At 37.8% G+C, this 18,850-nt stretch overlaps 1 protein-coding gene across 3 annotated transcripts in view; it reads left to right on the top strand.

Annotated features, from left to right (window-relative positions):
- Positions 1-18,850, top strand: part of nfic (nuclear factor I/C) — a 99,764-nt gene that overhangs the window by 23,501 nt on the left and 57,413 nt on the right. For all 3 annotated transcript variants that reach the window (XM_079381927.1, XM_079381928.1, XM_079381926.1), the window contains exon 2: positions 5,301-5,832. In XM_079381927.1, coding sequence (XP_079238053.1) covers positions 5,301-5,832 — 532 coding nt within the window. The remainder of the gene's footprint in view (positions 1-5,300; positions 5,833-18,850) is intronic.

Here is an 18,850-nt window from a genome sequence, read left to right as displayed (position 1 = left end):
TGCAAATTCTTTAAAGCACATGGTGCTTTGTTTATATTTTAACAATTTGTTTTCCAGCTCTGTGTTGTCTGTGGACTAATACAGTCCTAAAAAAATACATTTGGGCAGTGGACATGAAATGTCAAGCAGTGGTATTGGGAAACTATTTGAAATAAAAAAAAATTTTTATGTGAAACATTTTATATTTTTTATCATTATACATACAATTAATTGACCTTTTAGTAAAGGGGTAGTTCACCCAAAAATTCTGTCATTAATTAGTAGCCCTCACATCGTTCTAAACGTCGTAATATCTTCGGAACACAAATTAAGATATTTTGATGAAATCTGAGAGCTTTCTGACCCTGCATAGACAGCAACACAACTACCACATTCAAGGCCCAGAAACGTAGTAAGGACATCATTAAATAGTCCTTGTGACATCAGTGGTTCAATCGTAATTTTATTAAGCTGCAAGAATACTTTTTTGTGCAAAGAAAACAAAATAATGACTTTATTCAATGATTTCTTCTCGTCTGTGTCAGCCTTTGACGCGCGTCCACGAGAGTACCACGACGCATATGTGTGATGCTGCTTATGCAATTTAAAATGGCTATAAATAAATAGAAATCATGTAGTCATGTTGTTCGAAACCTTTTCTTTGGAGTACAACAATCAGTCAAATTTATGGAAATTTCAATGGAAATCTTGCTTGACAGCCATTATTTGAAAACATTTTCATCAGAAGAGCAGCTTGGACATTCTGCTAAACATCTCCTAATGTGTTCCTCAGAAAAAAAGTCATGGAAGGTTTGAATGATATGAGGGTAAATTATTGCCTTATAATGAAAGTTATGACCTTTTTTTTGTGAACTGTTCTTTAAAATAAATGTTAAAGCAAAAACTATGTTTGCTTGGTGGTGTTCTAGTGTATATTTTATTGCTGTAAATAAAAACTTCTATAGCAAAGTATAGACAGAAAGCAGGACAATACAATACCCAGAGTGTCTGATTCTGATTGTGTCCCAAACAGAAGCATGCCTACTCTTCCCTGCTTTGGTACATTGGCTCTGAAAGAATGTCGAAGTTGAATCCATTACCCAGATCCTAGACGATCCACTTCTCAGCCAGTTAGTTGAAAGAGAAAGAAAGTGCTTTCGGCAACAGCAGTGCAACAGTGCAGGAAGGGTAGGGGGGGTGTCTGCTGTTAATGCTCAGAGGGCATTCTGGGTAAATTGCAGCATTACAAAAATTCAAGGCTCACTGGCATTTTCTTTCCCTTGGCACACTACGATCTACACAAGGTGAAAGGTGAATCATAGCAAAGAATGAAAACTGCGGGGTTATTTAATTGATCGCTCCATATGGTTTTACTAAAATAGTAGTTTTAAAAGCCGGCAGTTATTTTTATTGCTAATGATGAGTCTTGGAAAATCTTCTATTTCTTCAGCATCAGAATCAATCTTCAATTTTCCTGACTGCCTAATTTTGGGAAAACTGTCTGGGAAAAGCTCAGCCCCGGGACACATGCTTGTGACACGCGGGGTGACCATAGCAACACTTTATGTGGGTGTGTGTGTCCGCAACACCCCTATTTTGTCATCTTTTGGACTGCTCCCTTCCTTCATTCCCGCTCTCTTTCTCTCTCTCTCTCTCTGTCTCTACTTGGAAAAAGATTTGCGCAAACGAAAAAAAGTTACATTCTCTGTTTAAGACATAATAAAGATGGTATCCGAGCAACGGACAGGAATAAAAACACATTTCCCTGAGCTCCGCAATAACAAAATGATCCAATTACTGCATAAATACAGCTGTGTGTGTGTGTGTGTGTGAGAGAGAGAGTGTGCGGCTGACAGAGAGCTGGTAGGCCTGGATTTTTCAGGACTCTCCAGTGGTCACCGTTTTCCCTCATGCTATCACAGCCACCCTGCCATCGGCCTCTGCCAGATCAAAGATGCTCAGTTCATCTGCCATAATGAAGCTATTCATCAGCCATGTTTATCAATAACATTCTCATCCTTAATGTGCACATGAAATGCAGTCAAAGCGCTCTTCTCAGACTGATTGTAGTAAAAACAGAGCATTCCGTTGGAGCTCATCCAGGCCTAATATGGAAAAAGACAGAGTAGGCAGGAGAGAGAGAGAAAGAGAAATGCAATATGCTTCTCGGGTTCTCCACTGATCATCTTCATGTTGGTGTTGTAAATACTGTAACAGCAATGAACTGGGATTAAAAATATATATTGCTAAATTGGAGTTGTAGTCTAGCGCCATCTGACATGTTGAGTTGGGGTGCTTATGTGGGTGATACAGGTTCAAGTTTTCCTTTTCCGTTCATTGTCATATAGGGCTCGGAGGTATGACGGTGTATATATTATGCAATGTGTGTCAGCCAGGAAATTTTTTGTTCTAGTGTTTATATTGCAGTAGATGTATTTATGGGCAGGACCATTTGAATTTACAAAATTACTAGGTGTCCCAAAAAAGTCAAGGAACAACGTGTTATTAAGAGGTTGCTGTGTGTTGTGGCTTGTTATTTGAAAATTATTGTTTACATTATTTATATTTAAAACTGAAAAAATAATTTAGTTTTCAGTCAGAATTTAATTTACTTTTTTTTTTTTAAATTGTCTATTTTATTTGTTACACAATACAAATGTTTTTGTACTGATACCACACTTAACCATATCTTTTGTTGTGAGTCTTCAATTTTTGCAGTTTTGGTGCACATTTTATTTATTTACCTTTTCATTTCATTGCATTGCATTGAATTTCATTGCAGCGTTCATCCATATCCATGACTCATGCATGATTCTACCAACGCATACTGTGATATATGATTTTGACCATGTTCAGGAAACCAGTTTAAAAACTTTGTTCTGTTTGGTACCACTAGTGATGCAGAAATTACACAGTTGCCCAGTTTTGTGTGTCTCATTTGACCTGCCTCGGAGCTTTTTCCAAGGCTGCGGAAAGGAGAAAATGCCCAACAAATGTTTATTTTTGCCCGAGTGGTTGGTGTATTTGCTAGTGCTAAAGCTAGAGCAGTGAAAGGAGCTCTAAAGAGAAGAAAATACATCCACACACGTCTGCAGGGAAATAGGCCCATCTCTAATCCCCCTCTATTCCTGAAATCACTATTTCCTCCTGGCGTTTCCTTCCTGGAAATTTGTGCTGTCAGTGGGTGAAAATTGTGTCCAGACTCTTCTAAGTTCTCAAGCCAGAATATCCGCTGGAATATTTGTTCAATGAACCCAAATTTAGTTTGGGAAACTATTTTGGGGCAAACTATTTTGGACATTAACATAGTTCAATAAAACGACCTTACTGTTTTTCTAAACGCATGCAGTTGAACCTGATCAGGGTTTAGCAGTTTTTTTGGACGTCATATCTTGTGTCTGTTTGTGCAGCTTGATTTTCTGGTTTTTGTCAGCCTCGGTTTTCCATATTCATTCTTTTTTTCTTTCTTTTTTTGTTTTTCTGTGAATCTTTGGAAAGTTTACTCTGTAACTGTATCAGTTCCGTCGGAGTCGACTGATTACAGATGTGAGATGTGTACAGTAAGTCTCTCAACCTCCCAATTACTGCACTCTGTCTGCATTCAGCTTCTCCCGGTGCAAACGTTTAAATAGCTGGAAATAAAAACATTATACTCTGCTGTTGCTATTGGGTTAAAAAAATGTTAAATCTGGGTTTCTTTTTCAGGACATTTCAGTGAGAACACTCTTGGAGGAGGTTTTATGATCTTTTCAATAAAGCTCTGAAGCAGCACAAGGACAGGGCAGTCAGTCAGTCAGTTTTTGTGTTTCCCATGTCAGAAAAAGTGCATACACAAATATGGTTTCTGCACTTTAATGCTAAAAAAGCTGTGCTATCAAATTATTGCACTATAGCAACCGAATTCTGTTCAAAACATCATTTGTTTTATGATTCAAGTATGTTTGGGACTTTATTTTCTTCCTTTTGTTGAACACCAATGCACTGGCAAAGTAAATGATGTAGTTGTGGCCAAAATAGCATGTATTTTACATTTCTGTCAAAACTGCACGATTAGTTGCATTTATTGTTTGCATTCTGCATTGTTTTTCACAAAAGGCTCAATTTTGGCTCTCAACCCATCACTTGAGGTCTTGAGGGTAGTGTTTTGAGGAAGGATTTAAGCAGTCTAGAGAGGCTTGTTTTAGGTTAGAAGACAGTAAAGTTTCTGGTGTTTCAGGAGATGGTTTCTGTGGAGCAGCTGTGAGAGAGCTTTCACTGCTGTGAGCTGCAGAATTGGCTTATCGCATGAGATCCACAGCGTGCCGAAGTCACGTCTCATTATGTTCCCTTAAAACTGCTCACTGCTCGCAGCACAACCAGACCGGGGAGCGCTGTGTTTTCTCTTTCTTTTTTTCCTTATTTCTCTCTGTTTGAATTACTGTGGCCAAGCAGCCTTTGGCCATTTCTCTCTCTTTCTCTCTCTCTGCGGTTGCATTATGCCTAAGCAAAAGTGACACGCTGGTAACGATGTCATGCTATATTGATGCCACAGCTGACATCATTCAGCTTGAGCCTGAGTTTCATTACTTTGCCATAAGCACAAAACCCTTCTATTGAACATAAGTTCATTCGCATGTGGGGATTTTTTTGGCTGATGATTATCGCAGAACTGTAAAGCAGTGCTCTCATTATGACTGTTTTATGCATACACATGCACAAATGGCCATGGCGGTGTGCGCAGAGCTTCGAGTCTTGCTAATGATAATTGATAGATGCGCATGTTCGGTTGGGGTTTTAGTAACATTTATAGCACGGTCTGGTGCTAGTTTAGGCTTTTAGAAATGGTCAAATATGGAAGTAATTAGTCAGACCAAATGAATGCCGCACTAAACGGTTAAGGGACTGCGGTTTGCAATGTGCCTGGGAGGTACATCTGTGTGTGTTGTTGTTGTTGAAAACTTACCACTGAAAGTGAAAATAGTCAACAAAACATAATTGGATAAATAATGACTGCACATGGGGCTTCGGTGAAAGATGGAAACAATGGAGGATTGTGGGTGCAATAGAAAACCCTTTTACACAATTAACTGTGAAATCTGTTGAATATCATCGAGAGTTTTTTTTTTGTTTTTTTTACAAAAAATCTGGAATTGACGTTTTCTCTTTTGGTAAACAACAACGAATGGGAAAAACCGCTTTTCAATAAATGCGTCAATAGAGAAAAGAGCCAGGATGATTCATTTCCCCTTTGTACTCTAATTGAACTGCAGACGTGGCTTTTGTTGTCAGAAATACATTGAGTAAACGCATGAATAACGTTTTTTTTTCCTCTTCTTTCCCAGGATGAATTCCATCCGTTCATCGAGGCGCTGCTGCCGCACGTGCGTGCCTTCGCCTACACCTGGTTCAACCTACAGGCCCGTAAGCGCAAGTATTTCAAAAAGCACGAGAAGCGGATGACCAAGGACGAAGAGCGCGCTGTCAAGGATGAGCTCTTGGGCGAGAAGCCTGAGGTCAAACAGAAGTGGGCATCACGTCTCCTCGCCAAGCTCCGCAAAGACATCCGGCCTGAGTGTCGGGAGGACTTTGTGCTGTCCATCACGGGGAAGAAGCCTCCATGTTGCGTCCTCTCGAACCCAGACCAGAAGGGGAAGATGAGGCGCATCGATTGTCTGCGGCAGGCTGATAAAGTCTGGCGTCTGGACCTGGTGATGGTGATTCTGTTCAAGGGCATCCCGCTGGAGAGCACGGATGGGGAGCGGCTGGCCAAAGGCGGCCAGTGCTCCAATCCCATCCTCTGCGTCCAGCCTCATCACATCAGCGTGTCCGTCAAAGAGCTGGACCTCTACCTCGCCTACTTTGTGCAGGAGAGAGGTGAGTTTGCACGACCGCTAACATATGAACGCATCCTCGGGAGCGGATGATTCTCAGAACTACGCTGTTGCTGAACCGTAATGGCAGTACTGGGAAGTCGTGTTGAGCAAAGGTACAGAGAAGCCTAGGCGTGTGGAGAGGCAGTTTGGCGTGTGGCGTATATAACAGAAAGATGCTCTGGCTCATTCTTCTGAGAAAGCTGTTGACTCATCATCCTGTGCTGTTGATACCAGGGGTGCCAAATTTTGTGTGCAGCTTTTGCTTGCTCAGAATGCAGCGTGAGGCACCTCACTAGTCCAGAGCCGTGCTGTCAGAATCACAGACGTGTAGTTGGTTTTAACCAGAGAGACAGGAAGAAAGAGTTTAAGACATAAGCGGAGCCAACACTGTGAATCATTTAAAATAAGTGGGTCTGCTCTGACAGGCGGGTAGATGTGTTTCAATTTACTGGATGTTTGCTGTATAAATGGAGCTATGAAGGCTGTTGGGAGACATTCGGGCTGATGTACAATTTAACCCTGCATTCGTCATTTGTGAACTTGATAAAAGTTGACACCATAATCATTTTGCAGGTATTTGAAGAACACAAATTAATTAATTACATAGATGCATATTCCTCACCTTTCAGTGACGACTCACTTTTTTGAGATCAAAACAGGTCAAGGGGTGTCTTATAAGGGTAATTAAAGAACTGGGGCCTGTTGCATAAACTGTTTAGACTTTAGTCTTAAAAAGTTAGTCATCTAATTGTTTCTTCAAAACTGGTCATTACTATTATGAAACGGTAGATTGGTCTTGCATTGGAAAAGTAAGACTGATTGACTGTAAGACTGCTAGTTGGTCAAACTAGTTCTCAAGACATAGTCTTAACATGGTGGCTAAGTTTATGCAACTGTCCCCTGGTTGTTTCAATATGTTTTGTATAGTATTTTATTTACTCTTTACTTCAAAACTATGTCTAATAATGTTTTATGTATTTGAGGTCTGAGATGTGGGAACGGTGAAGAGAGAGGGCAAACATTTTGCATTTTAGGTCAGCATTGCTGTCTAATTAGCCAATATTATCTTAAATAGCATAGCATTTAATCTTTTATAACATGGGATTTTTACCAAATATATTCATTTACATTTAGTCATTTGGCAGACGCTTTTATCCAAAGCGACTTACAGTTGGGGAATCCAAAAAGCGATTCATCTTGAAGAGGCAATCAGACAGAGGAAGTGCTCGTAACACCAAGTCTCAGTCATTGTTCAAATAAGTACAAGCTAGTAAGCGGAGAGAAAGATAGAGGGAAAGTTTATTTTTTTCAGTATTTATATTTATTCAGTCAAATATATATATAAAATGTTGCAACAAGATGTTCAAAAATGCTTTTTTAATATTTAAAAAAACTAAAAATATTTAAATACCTTAAAGTAACTACAAATGAGCATGTAAAGCAAATATCTTTCAAATAAATTCCATGTGGAACATGCCCCTGATCCACGCAGTGCTCTCACCTTTTATCCCCCTTACCTGTTTGCATCTCTGTAATTAACTTTACTTTTTTATTTCACAAGGAGGCATTAAATTGATTGTAGCGACAGTATATAATCTACATCTATAATGTTACAAAAAACTATATTTCAAATAAATGCTGTTCTTTTGAACTTTATATTCACCAAAGCATCCTGAAAAAAAATGTATCTTGGTTTTCGCAAAAATATTGAGCAGCACAGCTGTTTTCAAGATTCATAATAAGAAGTATTTTTTCAGCACAAAATCAGCATTTTAGAATGATTTCTGAACTATCATGTGACACCGAAGAAGACTGGAGTAATGGAAATTCAGCTTTGAAATAACAGGAATAAATTATACATTTAAATTTAGGCTACAAGTAAACATAATTTTGACTCATCCTCTAGTTTGTAAAAACAAAGAAATATTAATTTACTGTATACGCTTAAGCCTGAATAAACATTTAAAAACGCATTTTCTAGTGAGAGGTTACCAGTAAGCAACATGGAAACAATGTGATGTAACTGTCCGTAAAGCAAACTCCACCCACAGGACTTAACATTGCGGCCGTAAGCCGTAACCTTAGGTTCATCCACGTAGAAAAGAATTCCGGCCTCGGAATTATGATTCAGACAATTTAGTAACTTAAACAACAAACGTTTTTACTGTGAATCTCGTAAACTTAACTACAAGCTCTCACTGAGCTTCCGCTGTTTAAGTATTACTGTACGTGCATTTTCCGTTCGTTTTTAAAAACCAGAGTATGAGTCAACATTATTTTCTGTGGTAATTAACAACATGTTACAGAAGATGTAAATATAACTTTGTAATACCGTTTACTCGATCACAGTACTTCAGATATGAAGTTTAAGATGCTCAGTCTCGGTGACAGCATGGTGTGTGTATATTAAGGATGTGCATTTCTTTTAAGTTCAGGTGAGTGGTCAATATGACAGGATGAAGAAGTGTGTGTGTGTGTGTGTGTGTGTTTGTTCAGAACAGCAGCAGTTAGGGTGACTCAGTGTTCTGTGTATGTGTGTGTATCGCGATAGCATCTCTCTGTACTACATTATGTGCTCCAAACCTTTTATTCAGTTAAATCCCAATCTCAGTGTTGTAGGAGTTGTTTATTCTCTTTTCTACTGCACTCTACATCTCTTCACATAGCTACAGAAGAGTCTAACGTGCACCTTAAATGAATGCACCAATTAGACATGTAAATGGAAACTCTGCAAACAGCAGTTAGTTCAGTCCTCAAATCTGATTGGTCAAGTAGCGTTAATAAACAGTCTGGAACTTTTTACAGTTTGCGTCACTCCACCTGTGTTTGCAGCATTCCAGACCAGAGTAAACTACTGCTAAAAAGTTTGTGGTCGGTAAGATTTTTAAAATGTTTTTAAAAAGTCTCTCATGTTCACCAAGGCTGCATTTACTGATCAAAAATACAGTAAAAACAGAGATATTATGAAATAATATTGCAATTTAAAACAACTGTTTTCTATTTTTTGAAATGTAATTTATTCCTGTGATGCAAAGCTGAATTTTCAGCAGCCATTTCTTTGGTTTTCAATGTCACATGATCCTCGAAAAATCATAATATGCTGATTTAATATGAAACATTTCTTGTTATTATCAATCTTGAAGACAGTTGTGCGGCCTTCATACTGTTTTTTTTCATGATTCTTTGATGCATTTATTAGAAATATCAATCCTTTGAAACAATGTAAATGTCCCTATTATCACTTTTGAACAACTTAATGCATCCTTGCTGAATAAAAGTATTAATTTCTTTAAAAATAAAATCTACTGTACTATGACTTTTGAACATTAGTGTGTGTGAAATGTTTTTCCCACCACTGACCTGGGAGGAGGAAATGGACCTATTCCACACAAAATGTACTTCTTTGGCTTAAGTAATCTTTTATTCACCAACTTTTATGTTTATTCGTCTTGTATTGTGTTGTACAAAAACAATATCACATCAGCATAAGTGCTGTAGATGCTGGCCAAGCATTTGAAAATAATTTTAGTCCACAGCTGCAGCCTGCCTTTTTCTCTCTGTCTTTCACTCCCTTACGCTATCATTATTTCTTATTTCCGCCCCTTTTGTCTCTCCGCCCCCTCAGGCGACCTTCACCCTCAGTTGTCTGGGTCAGACAGGCAGCCCGCATGTCACCTGACCTGCCTAATAGCCTACAAACTCCTTGCTGTAAACAGTCCGATAAGGAACTTCGTCTGTTTGCCTTTACTCCTACAAACAGCAGCACTGCAGAGAGAGGAAGAGAAGGAGCGCAAGGAAAGGAAAAGGGGGAGTGGCTGAGAGAAAGGCGAGAGAAACAGAGGCATACAGTCAGCATTTGCCCTTAAAGGCACAGGGCCATCTTTCACTTGCAAGGCATGCTCAAATTCCCTTCATCTCAGTGCAGTTGAACAGGACTGGCTGTGTTTCTGCAGCAGCAGCTGTGTGCTAGTGTGTGTGCGCTGAAATTTTCAGCTATGTTTCGGTATCTTTGCTAATGGAGCGAAGAGCGAGGTGGGGTGGGGGTCCCGCATGGAGGCCAGATCGAGAAACAATGGCCATTACTCTTACTGCCCTCCTTCACTCATTCAACAGGCTATTCACTTCGCAAACGCTTTAACCGCAAGTCTCTCGGGGTGAAACGGCTGCCTCGAAAGATGTTCAAATTAATTACATTTCTGAAAGATTAGGCTATGAGCCTCATTAGAGATATACGATTTATCTAGCTCTCGGTTTCGGGCCGTATCGGTTTCCAGCGGGGGTCACATGACCTGGCTCGTGCCCCAGTCCTCTTCTGATCTTTTTTTATAACTCGCAGTCTCTGAAGCTTTTGCTGGGACAATAAATATTACACTTGTCAAAACAAACAGGATGGTGGTTTGACCGAACCGGAGCACATGGCTGGTTTGGTGGCCCCGAGGCTCGTTCTCCGGGCCTCAGTGTCCCGCTAAAACACATCGACTCTTTCCATTTGTTTGACGTGTGAGAATGTGCCGCAAGTCAGCCGAGCAGAAAGATGCAGCAAACACACATGTGTGCACATGGACGCACACACACACACACATGTTCAGTAAACACAGAGGAGCTGGAATGTGCTCCAGTGCTCTGGCAACGGAAATTTGGGAGGGGTGGTAGAAATAGGGTCAGCTCAGGTCAAGTTCACAGCGCAGTCGGCCTCCAACAGGGGGAGGTGGTCGGCGTGCTTATCTTCTTAAAGGGCCAGCACCTATTAAGCAAAGCAGCACATACTGAATTATAACAGTTTTATTTAAGAAAATAACTTCTTGTGCTCTTGATATGTCAGTAATAATTGCTGTTGCAAATTACTTATAGCTATACTGTTAATGTCAAATATACAGTTAGTCCATAGGTCAGACAAAACAAAAAGCAGACTATTTAAAAAAAATTGCAAAATGAATAAGGAATATTTTTTGTGCAGATGGGCAGATAGTCATGCTGAAGAACATGATCAAAAGGTTTTTAATTTTGTGGAGTTTCTAGTGTTGCTGTCAGTAAAGCAGAAGATGTACAAACCAAATGATAAAACATTCAGATTTTTTTGCAGATTTTTCCTGAAAACATTTATTTTGAAAATTAAAACGGAGTGTTGAACATTTCCACTAGTGCTTTCAGATTTTCGGTTCGCTACGTAAAGCAAAGATATCGTTATACATTAGGAGTGACAGTCAAACATGTGATTTCCTGACACAAAACAAGACCTCCCGCTTGTGGCTGAAGCTTGTGGGTCTCATGAAGAAACATCAGAGTGTTCCAACCCCACAGAACTTTCTTTTCACACTTAACTGTTTCTTTGGGTGTTTCGGTGAAAGACCTGTTATTTACAGTAAATAAGTGCTAGCCCAATCCTCTGGCTGCTTTCTGAGCAGTGTTTCCTATGAGAGAGAGCACTCTTCCGAAAAGAGTCTGACATGCAGCCTCTCTGTCTGAAGGGAGAAATCCTTGGAGTTGGAATATGTTGATATTCAGTAACATAATTGAGCTTTGACTCCTCTATGAGTTCTATCATATCAGCTTTTGAGACTCTTATCTTTGCAAAGCTAAACACCTGCTCTGATGCATGAAGCTCCTATTTGATGTCATTGTAGCACATATTAAAAGCAATATACCATTCATAAATAATGCTGATAATGCCATGGTTTTCTTTACATAGTACCATTTACAGTTCATGGTACAGTTGTGTACAGTCATTAGTTTACATATACTTCACTCTCAGATAAAAAGGTACAAAATCTGTCACTAGGGTGGTACCTTTTTTAAAAGTTAAACGTTTGTACCTTTTAGGTACTAATATGTATGCTTAGGGTAATAACTATGTACTTTTAAGGTACCAATATGGACCCTTTAGCGACAAAGGTTTACATTTTATAAAGGTACTGCCCCAATGACAGCTTTTATACCCTTTTCTCATACACCCTGCATAATCTATTATAAGATACTTTTAAAGAGGTATACATTCTTAAACTAAAATAATAAAAAATATTTATGTTTTACATTTATTTGTATGGTTATGGCAAAAAAAAAAAAAAAAAAAAAAATTGTGAACAGAAGATTACTGATTACATTACAAAAATTGTAGTTAGTAATAATAACGTAATCCATTACATTACTCATTTTAGGTAATATTATCAGACTACTTTTTTGAATTTACACATTTATCTCATTGATTTAAATGGGATAATCTTGTATCATATTGCTATAAAAATACAAAGAGAAAGAAAATATATTCCATTCATTATTATTAACAACATGAAGTACATGAAGCCTTACATTATGTCAAGGGGTTTGTGAGTTTAATGAAATAGAAGAATTAGGGAGAATCAATAAATTATGAATAATGTATTGCTGTTCTATGAATAATATTTAATAATGTAATAAGTAATAAAGTAACTGTAGTCTGATAACGAGTACGTTAAAATGTAATATAATCTAATTACAAGTATTGAATTTTTGGAATCTGATTGCGTAATCCAGATTACATGTAATCAGTTACTACCCAGCATTGTAAAAAATAGCTTCAATAATTTTTTAAAATTTTTTAAACACAATTTTGCACATTGTGCAAAGGTTTTGTAAACTTGTAAAAGAACTGTACATTAATATAGCAATTCTTTATTACCATGGCATAATTCTGTAGTTTTCCATAGTTCCATCAAATGAATTAAATAATAATGAGAGTTGAGAAAGACAAAGGCATGACAGAAATATTGGAGTCACTGTAGCTGAGCAAAAGACGTACGGAAAAAAAATAAAACAGCATGCGATTAAATCAAAGAATGTATAAATTCATAAGATTGATATATACATGTGTATTTTATGGAGAGAAAGAGATGCGTGCAGAGGGAGGTCACAGATGAAAGTCAGAAGCATTGCAGCTCTATGGTAATCAATCTGTCAAATCAATGTGTGGAGCAGCCGGGCAGAATACTGCTGATAGTGCTGACTGTTCACAACACGCTCACCGATCCAGTCCACGTGAGATACTCTGACCGCCCCCTGAGACCGCAGCGGGACAGGCCATGCAGAAAACTGCACATCCACCAAGTACTACATTTTCAATCAGAGCCCAAAATTAACACTCACCAAGTGGAAATATGGGAACTATTTGTGTTTGGCGAGTAAATAAAAATAGGTATTAGAAATTGCAATAACTGTGAGAACCAGAGAAATCATCTACAGTAATTTGTTTGGACAAGCAGAATTACATGTTATTTTTGGGCTTTCTTTTGCAACCCTTCATCAGTCTGTTGCTTAATTGGGCCTCATATGGTTGTATCCTTTGAGAATGGTCTACTATAATATTGTAACTCTGTGTTCGATCTACTAAATATTAGCTGCAGGCGATATGACAGGACGGTGTCTAGCTGTGCAATGCATCCATATTAAACTACATGTGATGGGTAACATCAGTCGATCAATAACATGTGCACATACTCCTCATGACCTTACGTAACCTCCTGAAGAGTGCGGGTGATAACCAGACATGGCTCCTCGCTGATTAAACAGTGACTCCCTGATAAACCCCTCGTGCATTACTGTATCTCAAACTGCTGTTACAGGTCATCCTCGTTCTGCCATCTGGAGCTCTTCGCATTTTTGTTTAGTGGAAATTTAATAGAGGCCACCTGAACTATCTGAGCCATGGAGGCCTAATTTACCAGCTGTTTGTGTTCACATAACCCAGAGTGTGAAACTCTGTTTTTATTTGATTTTAGGACATCTTTAGGAAACACTTTATGATAAAGTTCAATTACTTGAGTGAATGCGTTAGACATCATAAACGTCATAGCATTTATTATTCTAGGTTAATGTTCATTTTTATATATACTAAGGTCTGTTTCACAATTCAAGTTGTGCACTGTAAAAAAATAAATTAAAATTTTGTATAAACTTGTAAATATTCATACATTTTGGTCTTTGTACTTCAAAATTTCATGTTTAATTCAATTAATGTTACTTCCTATTTCTTTGTAATTAATTGTGAAACTTACTGGCAATTTCTGGGTGAAAATTGTTTCTGCACCAAATCTTTTTTAATGTATAAATTAATAGTGAGCAATGGTATATTTATGAATCAATATTAAATTAACAAATTTGTCTTATATCTATGGTGTAATTCTCAGTATAAAATTTTAAAAATAATTTTTATAATCCAGTAGCAAGCTTTTACACTTTATGTGAATATTTGTGTGAACATTCAAGGATTTTAAATTCCAGATATTAGGCCCTCACTGTATTAATTCATGAATGTACATGGACTTGCATGTGCATGTAAGAGTAACGTTCTTGTCCTTGACTTGTCAGGGTGTTTGTGACTGGCGGGCACACATTGTAGTTTGCTTTAAGGAAAGCGTTTACATGATACTCACTGTTTGCGACTCCCTGTCTGCCGGTCAGATTCTGCTAAACCACTACTAATTGGAGTATGTGTGTGAGAGAATGAGAGAAAGTGTTTGAGGTTCTAGGGGGGTCGGCCTCGCCGGGAGTGTTGGATTACTGAGTCTTTATATCGGAGAATAGATGGAGGGAGCAGACGAAGAAGTGCAAGGAATCTGTTTGAACCTTCCGGGAGATTGAGTAGAGCGAGTAGGTTTGTGCGTGACAGAAGGACGGTGTCCTCGAGCCCTATAAAAATGTTTCCTCTGAAATGCCGATGCCCCAGCTGTTACAGTGCAGATAGACAACTCCACAGATGTAACCCACCGTGTCTTTGCTCTGCCAGGCTGTGTGTGAACGAGAGTGTCAGCTTCATTTCTCAACCTCAGCACAGCTGCCAATGACCACTATGACTGTCACAGGACTTGCACTGAGGGGGAGTTTGATAAACAGTTGTGGTATTTTATTGTAAAAGTGCATCTTTATTCACTGTTATTGGAGTGTGGCTATATGCTCTGAATGTGAAAAAGAAAGCTCACCCTAAATTGAAAGTCCTGTTATTTGCTCACACACGTCATTTCAAACTTGTATGACTTGTATTTCTTTGCAGAATAACAAAAGAAGATATTTTGAAGAATGTTTCCCTACATATAATGAAAGTCAATGGGGTCCAAAATAAAACTGCAGCTTTTGTGACATCTTTAGAACACAAATTGTTAATGCGTTCACAGCATTTTTAATTTAGGTTTATGTTAGTTTTTATATATACTATATATGGCATGTAAAAAAATTGTAATAAATGAAGATTGTTGGAGTACATTTTACAAGAAAATACCTTTTCAGTCTTTTTGCTTCAAAAGTTCACATTTAATTTAATATGTACACTGATTTTTTTTTCAATGTATAAATTAACAATGAACAATTCTATATTTATAAAATAACAAAGCATTAATAAATTCAGTTTTTTTTTTTTTCCATTGTTAGCTCATGATACCTAATGAATTAAGTATAAATTTGATAAATTATCATACAATGTTAAGGTGTGAACACATTTACCACTGTTCAGCAAATTTTCACAGATGAGTTCAGTCATTTCAATACGAATCCATGCGATCAGAATTTTGCGTAAGGGATTTTGCAAACGGTTCATGTTTTTCACAAATTTGCCGTGTTGACCAATTTAAAAAAAACCTGTGGGATGGGGTCCAAAATAATACTGGAGCTCTTTGATTTCATTGTCTGTAGAAAGCCACACAAAAACACAGACACACTTTTTAAAAAGTGAATTGTTCTTTTAGTTTAAATACAAAAGACACATTTTATGCAAAACTGGAACAACAGTGAATAAGGTGCATTTTCTAAGCCAAAATACCACATGCAATATAGTATTCATGATACTATCTTTTTTTTTTATTATTATGTGTATAACACTTTAATTAATTGGAATTTTTAAATAAAAATGGAAAAATTTACTCATGTTGCAAGTCAGTGCAAGGTGCAACTGTAAAAATGTTTGGGTACTGAAACTGAAATTTTTGACTGAAACCAGGTACAACAAAGTGTCATCTTTTGCACAGATTTGAAAGCTTTTTCAAGTCTGGCTGGAAACCCCTTGATTTAGCGTACTCTCATATATGTCTAAACTAATGCATCTGTGACCACAAATGGGAAATTATATTGGTATCATTTTCCATCTTGACTCACAAGGATGTCTGAAATGACGACAACGGAAGCCGTTCCCCCTGAACAGGAAGTGACACTCTCATTTTTCTTTACCGTTGACAGCGCTGTTTAGATGCCGTTACTGAAACTCATTTGCGATAAATGAAACTTGAAAAATGCGCACTTCTACACACACTGACGCAAGTGTCTTAACTTTACAAGAAGCTTTTCTTTGTGACAGCAGCGTTCTGCTTTAATGTGGTGTGTTGTGACAAGACAATTGCAGACATGTTATTCAGCCTGAAAAATTCCCTCTCTGGCTACCAAGTTTTAGTTGAATTGATGAGTCAGGCGATTCGCCGTGTCATTTACCCTTCCTCTGATTTCCCCCTGATGTCTCTGAGGTTTTGGAAGTCATTCGCTGTTGCTGTTTTGGAGATTTACACAGCCTCTGCAAGCCGCAGTCTCTGGAATAAAACTATGGCTGTCAACAGATTCAATAAGTCAAACTCACTAATTTTTTTATTATTCTTTTATTTATTTTTGTATATATTTAATTTTTCAAATTTATATTATATTATACCGTATGTTTGTGTATACATCCCATCTGGATTTGATTTATAGAGAAATTACAGAAAGAATCACAGCTGATGAAGTCAAATTGAAAACGTGAACATGTGAAACTTTTGAATGTGAATATGTTTTGTCACTCCGTCCAAACGTTGTTGAATACCAATATGTTGCCTTCTCGATCAGTTAGCGAAATTTTCGAAATTAGATTTTTGATACCTGCTGTACTTTGGTATCACACAATCCTGCAGTGGCTATAGTTAGCTGTGCTTTCTGAATTATGCTGTACATTTTACAGTTACTCAGCTAGGGGAAGGTGATGAAAGAAACCGAGTATTATAGTTCTCTCTCTCTCGCTATCTGACTTTGAAGCCGCTTTGGTATTGCTCCATGGAGGCATGAGATCTTAAGGCTGAGGGATGTTTGACAGAGAGCAACAGATCAAAGTGTTGAAAGAGAGAAGTGACAGATGAAAGACAGAGAGGAGAGGGCAGGCCAGAACCTCCCAGGTCAGAGACTGACATCCTCTCTTGGCATCACATACTATCCTCATTTCAGTGCCCAAGATAGGACACACACACTTTCACAGACACATAATTATACACGCATAAAGCCACGATACATGCAAAAGAATATACACATGGGGCATTTCTACTACGCAGTACATTTTAATGACCCCCTCATACAGATTTCAATATATTGGATGGAATTTTACATTTTTAAGGTGCAAATCATATTAGTCGAGTGAAAGTAGTGGTTAATTAAAATAATTGAATTATTGTTTAATTATTGTTGAATAATTCAAGCATGAAGGATTTTTATTAGCCATTTAAATATAGTAATATAATTTTTTCTTTACATTTTTCTTTATTAACTATTTTGGTATAATCAAATGTTTATTAATGTAATTATTATTAATGTCAAACTTGTCAGTTTTGTCATCTTTCCATCTTGTTCGTTGTTTGCAATAATGCCAGCCAACTTCTTTTAAAACTTTTTTTTTTTTTTTTTTGGTGCCACAAATGTCAGTATTAGCAATGGGTTTTTATGAATTTTGTGATTTTAATTTATTAATAATTTTGTTTTACTCTAAAAGATTCCATCTTGTTTAATGAAATTGTTTCATTATATCATTATTTAAAAAATATGAACAGTTTCCCTTTAGGCCTCTCCTTATTTAGTAAATAGGCTAATCAAGTTGTAATTCATATAAAAATTAGTCAGTGTCGGTGCTTGGTCAGAGTACATTTCTGTATGTCTGAACTTGATAAAAATACTTCCTTAAATTACAATACATGCATTTTTTCAGACTTATAAAGTTCAAAAGGTGCTGTGTAACATGAATGACCCAAATCGGTTCACAGCGTTTGTCAGATATTGACACTTGCGTCATATATATGCACTTACTTCATTTTAGGGGGATTTATAAAATGTCTTTACCTGGAGTCAACAGAAAGAGAAAGGTTAAATATAGTTGTTCATTGAGTGTATGACTGGTTTTGCCGTTGTGTCACATCTAATGTCTGTGTATCTCTTTCAGCGCACATGGTGTCTGTGTAGTGGCTTGTGGCTTTAAAATGTCTTGTCTGCCTTGCCTTGCAGCAGCAGAGACAACAGCTTGTTTGCCCACCCCTAACCCAAACCGCAAGCACAAACATTCATTTCTACTCATTTCTTCACCGTATCACCTATGATCAGGACGAGTGGAGTTTTACATCTGTCGTAAGCCGAAGTAAACTGTACTAATTACTAATTTGCCATTTAGCTTGCTTGCATACTAGTAGACTTATAGAAGACTTATACACGACATATTCATAATCAGCAGGTTGTTGTAAGGCCTAGTTGATCTCAGGGAAGACCTGTTTAACTAGGCTTCACTAGATGCATTTCTTGGTGCAAGTGTTGGTAAATTTTTTTTAAATATGTAGATGGACTGTGCAACATCTGATTCCCCTAACTGTCACTCAACACATAACTCTTAAAGTTTAGCCTCTTTAAATATCTCTGCGACAGCATTGATGCCTCACAAGTCTTCGAAATCCTTTCCCAGAAGTCTTTTTTGGGTCTCATGCTAATGATTGCTTCATGCGCAGTGATTTACACTGGGGAATCCTGGGAGAACTGTAGTCTTGGCCCAGTTTAGGCGCCGGGGTCCTCATCACCTCTCCATTGCCTCTGATCTAATCCTCTCTGCCCTCAAAGGAAGCAATTAAGAGGCTGCCTTTAATCCCCACAGTTAGAGAGGGAGATTGCCCAGTGCTTTGACGGCCAAATGAAGCATAAGTGGTTGTTTTGGAGTGGGAGCCCCATTTGAAATCGCTTGTCCAGACTTTCTTGAGTGGGTCAGACTGTGAACTTCAGCGAACTCCGTTTGA

The sequence above is a fragment of the Barbus barbus genome, assembly GCF_936440315.1.
Source record: "Barbus barbus genome assembly, chromosome: 28".
Taxonomy (NCBI): Eukaryota; Metazoa; Chordata; class Actinopteri; order Cypriniformes; family Cyprinidae; genus Barbus; species Barbus barbus.
Note: the sequence above shows the minus strand (reverse complement) of the source record. Positions and strands in the feature narration are given on the sequence as shown.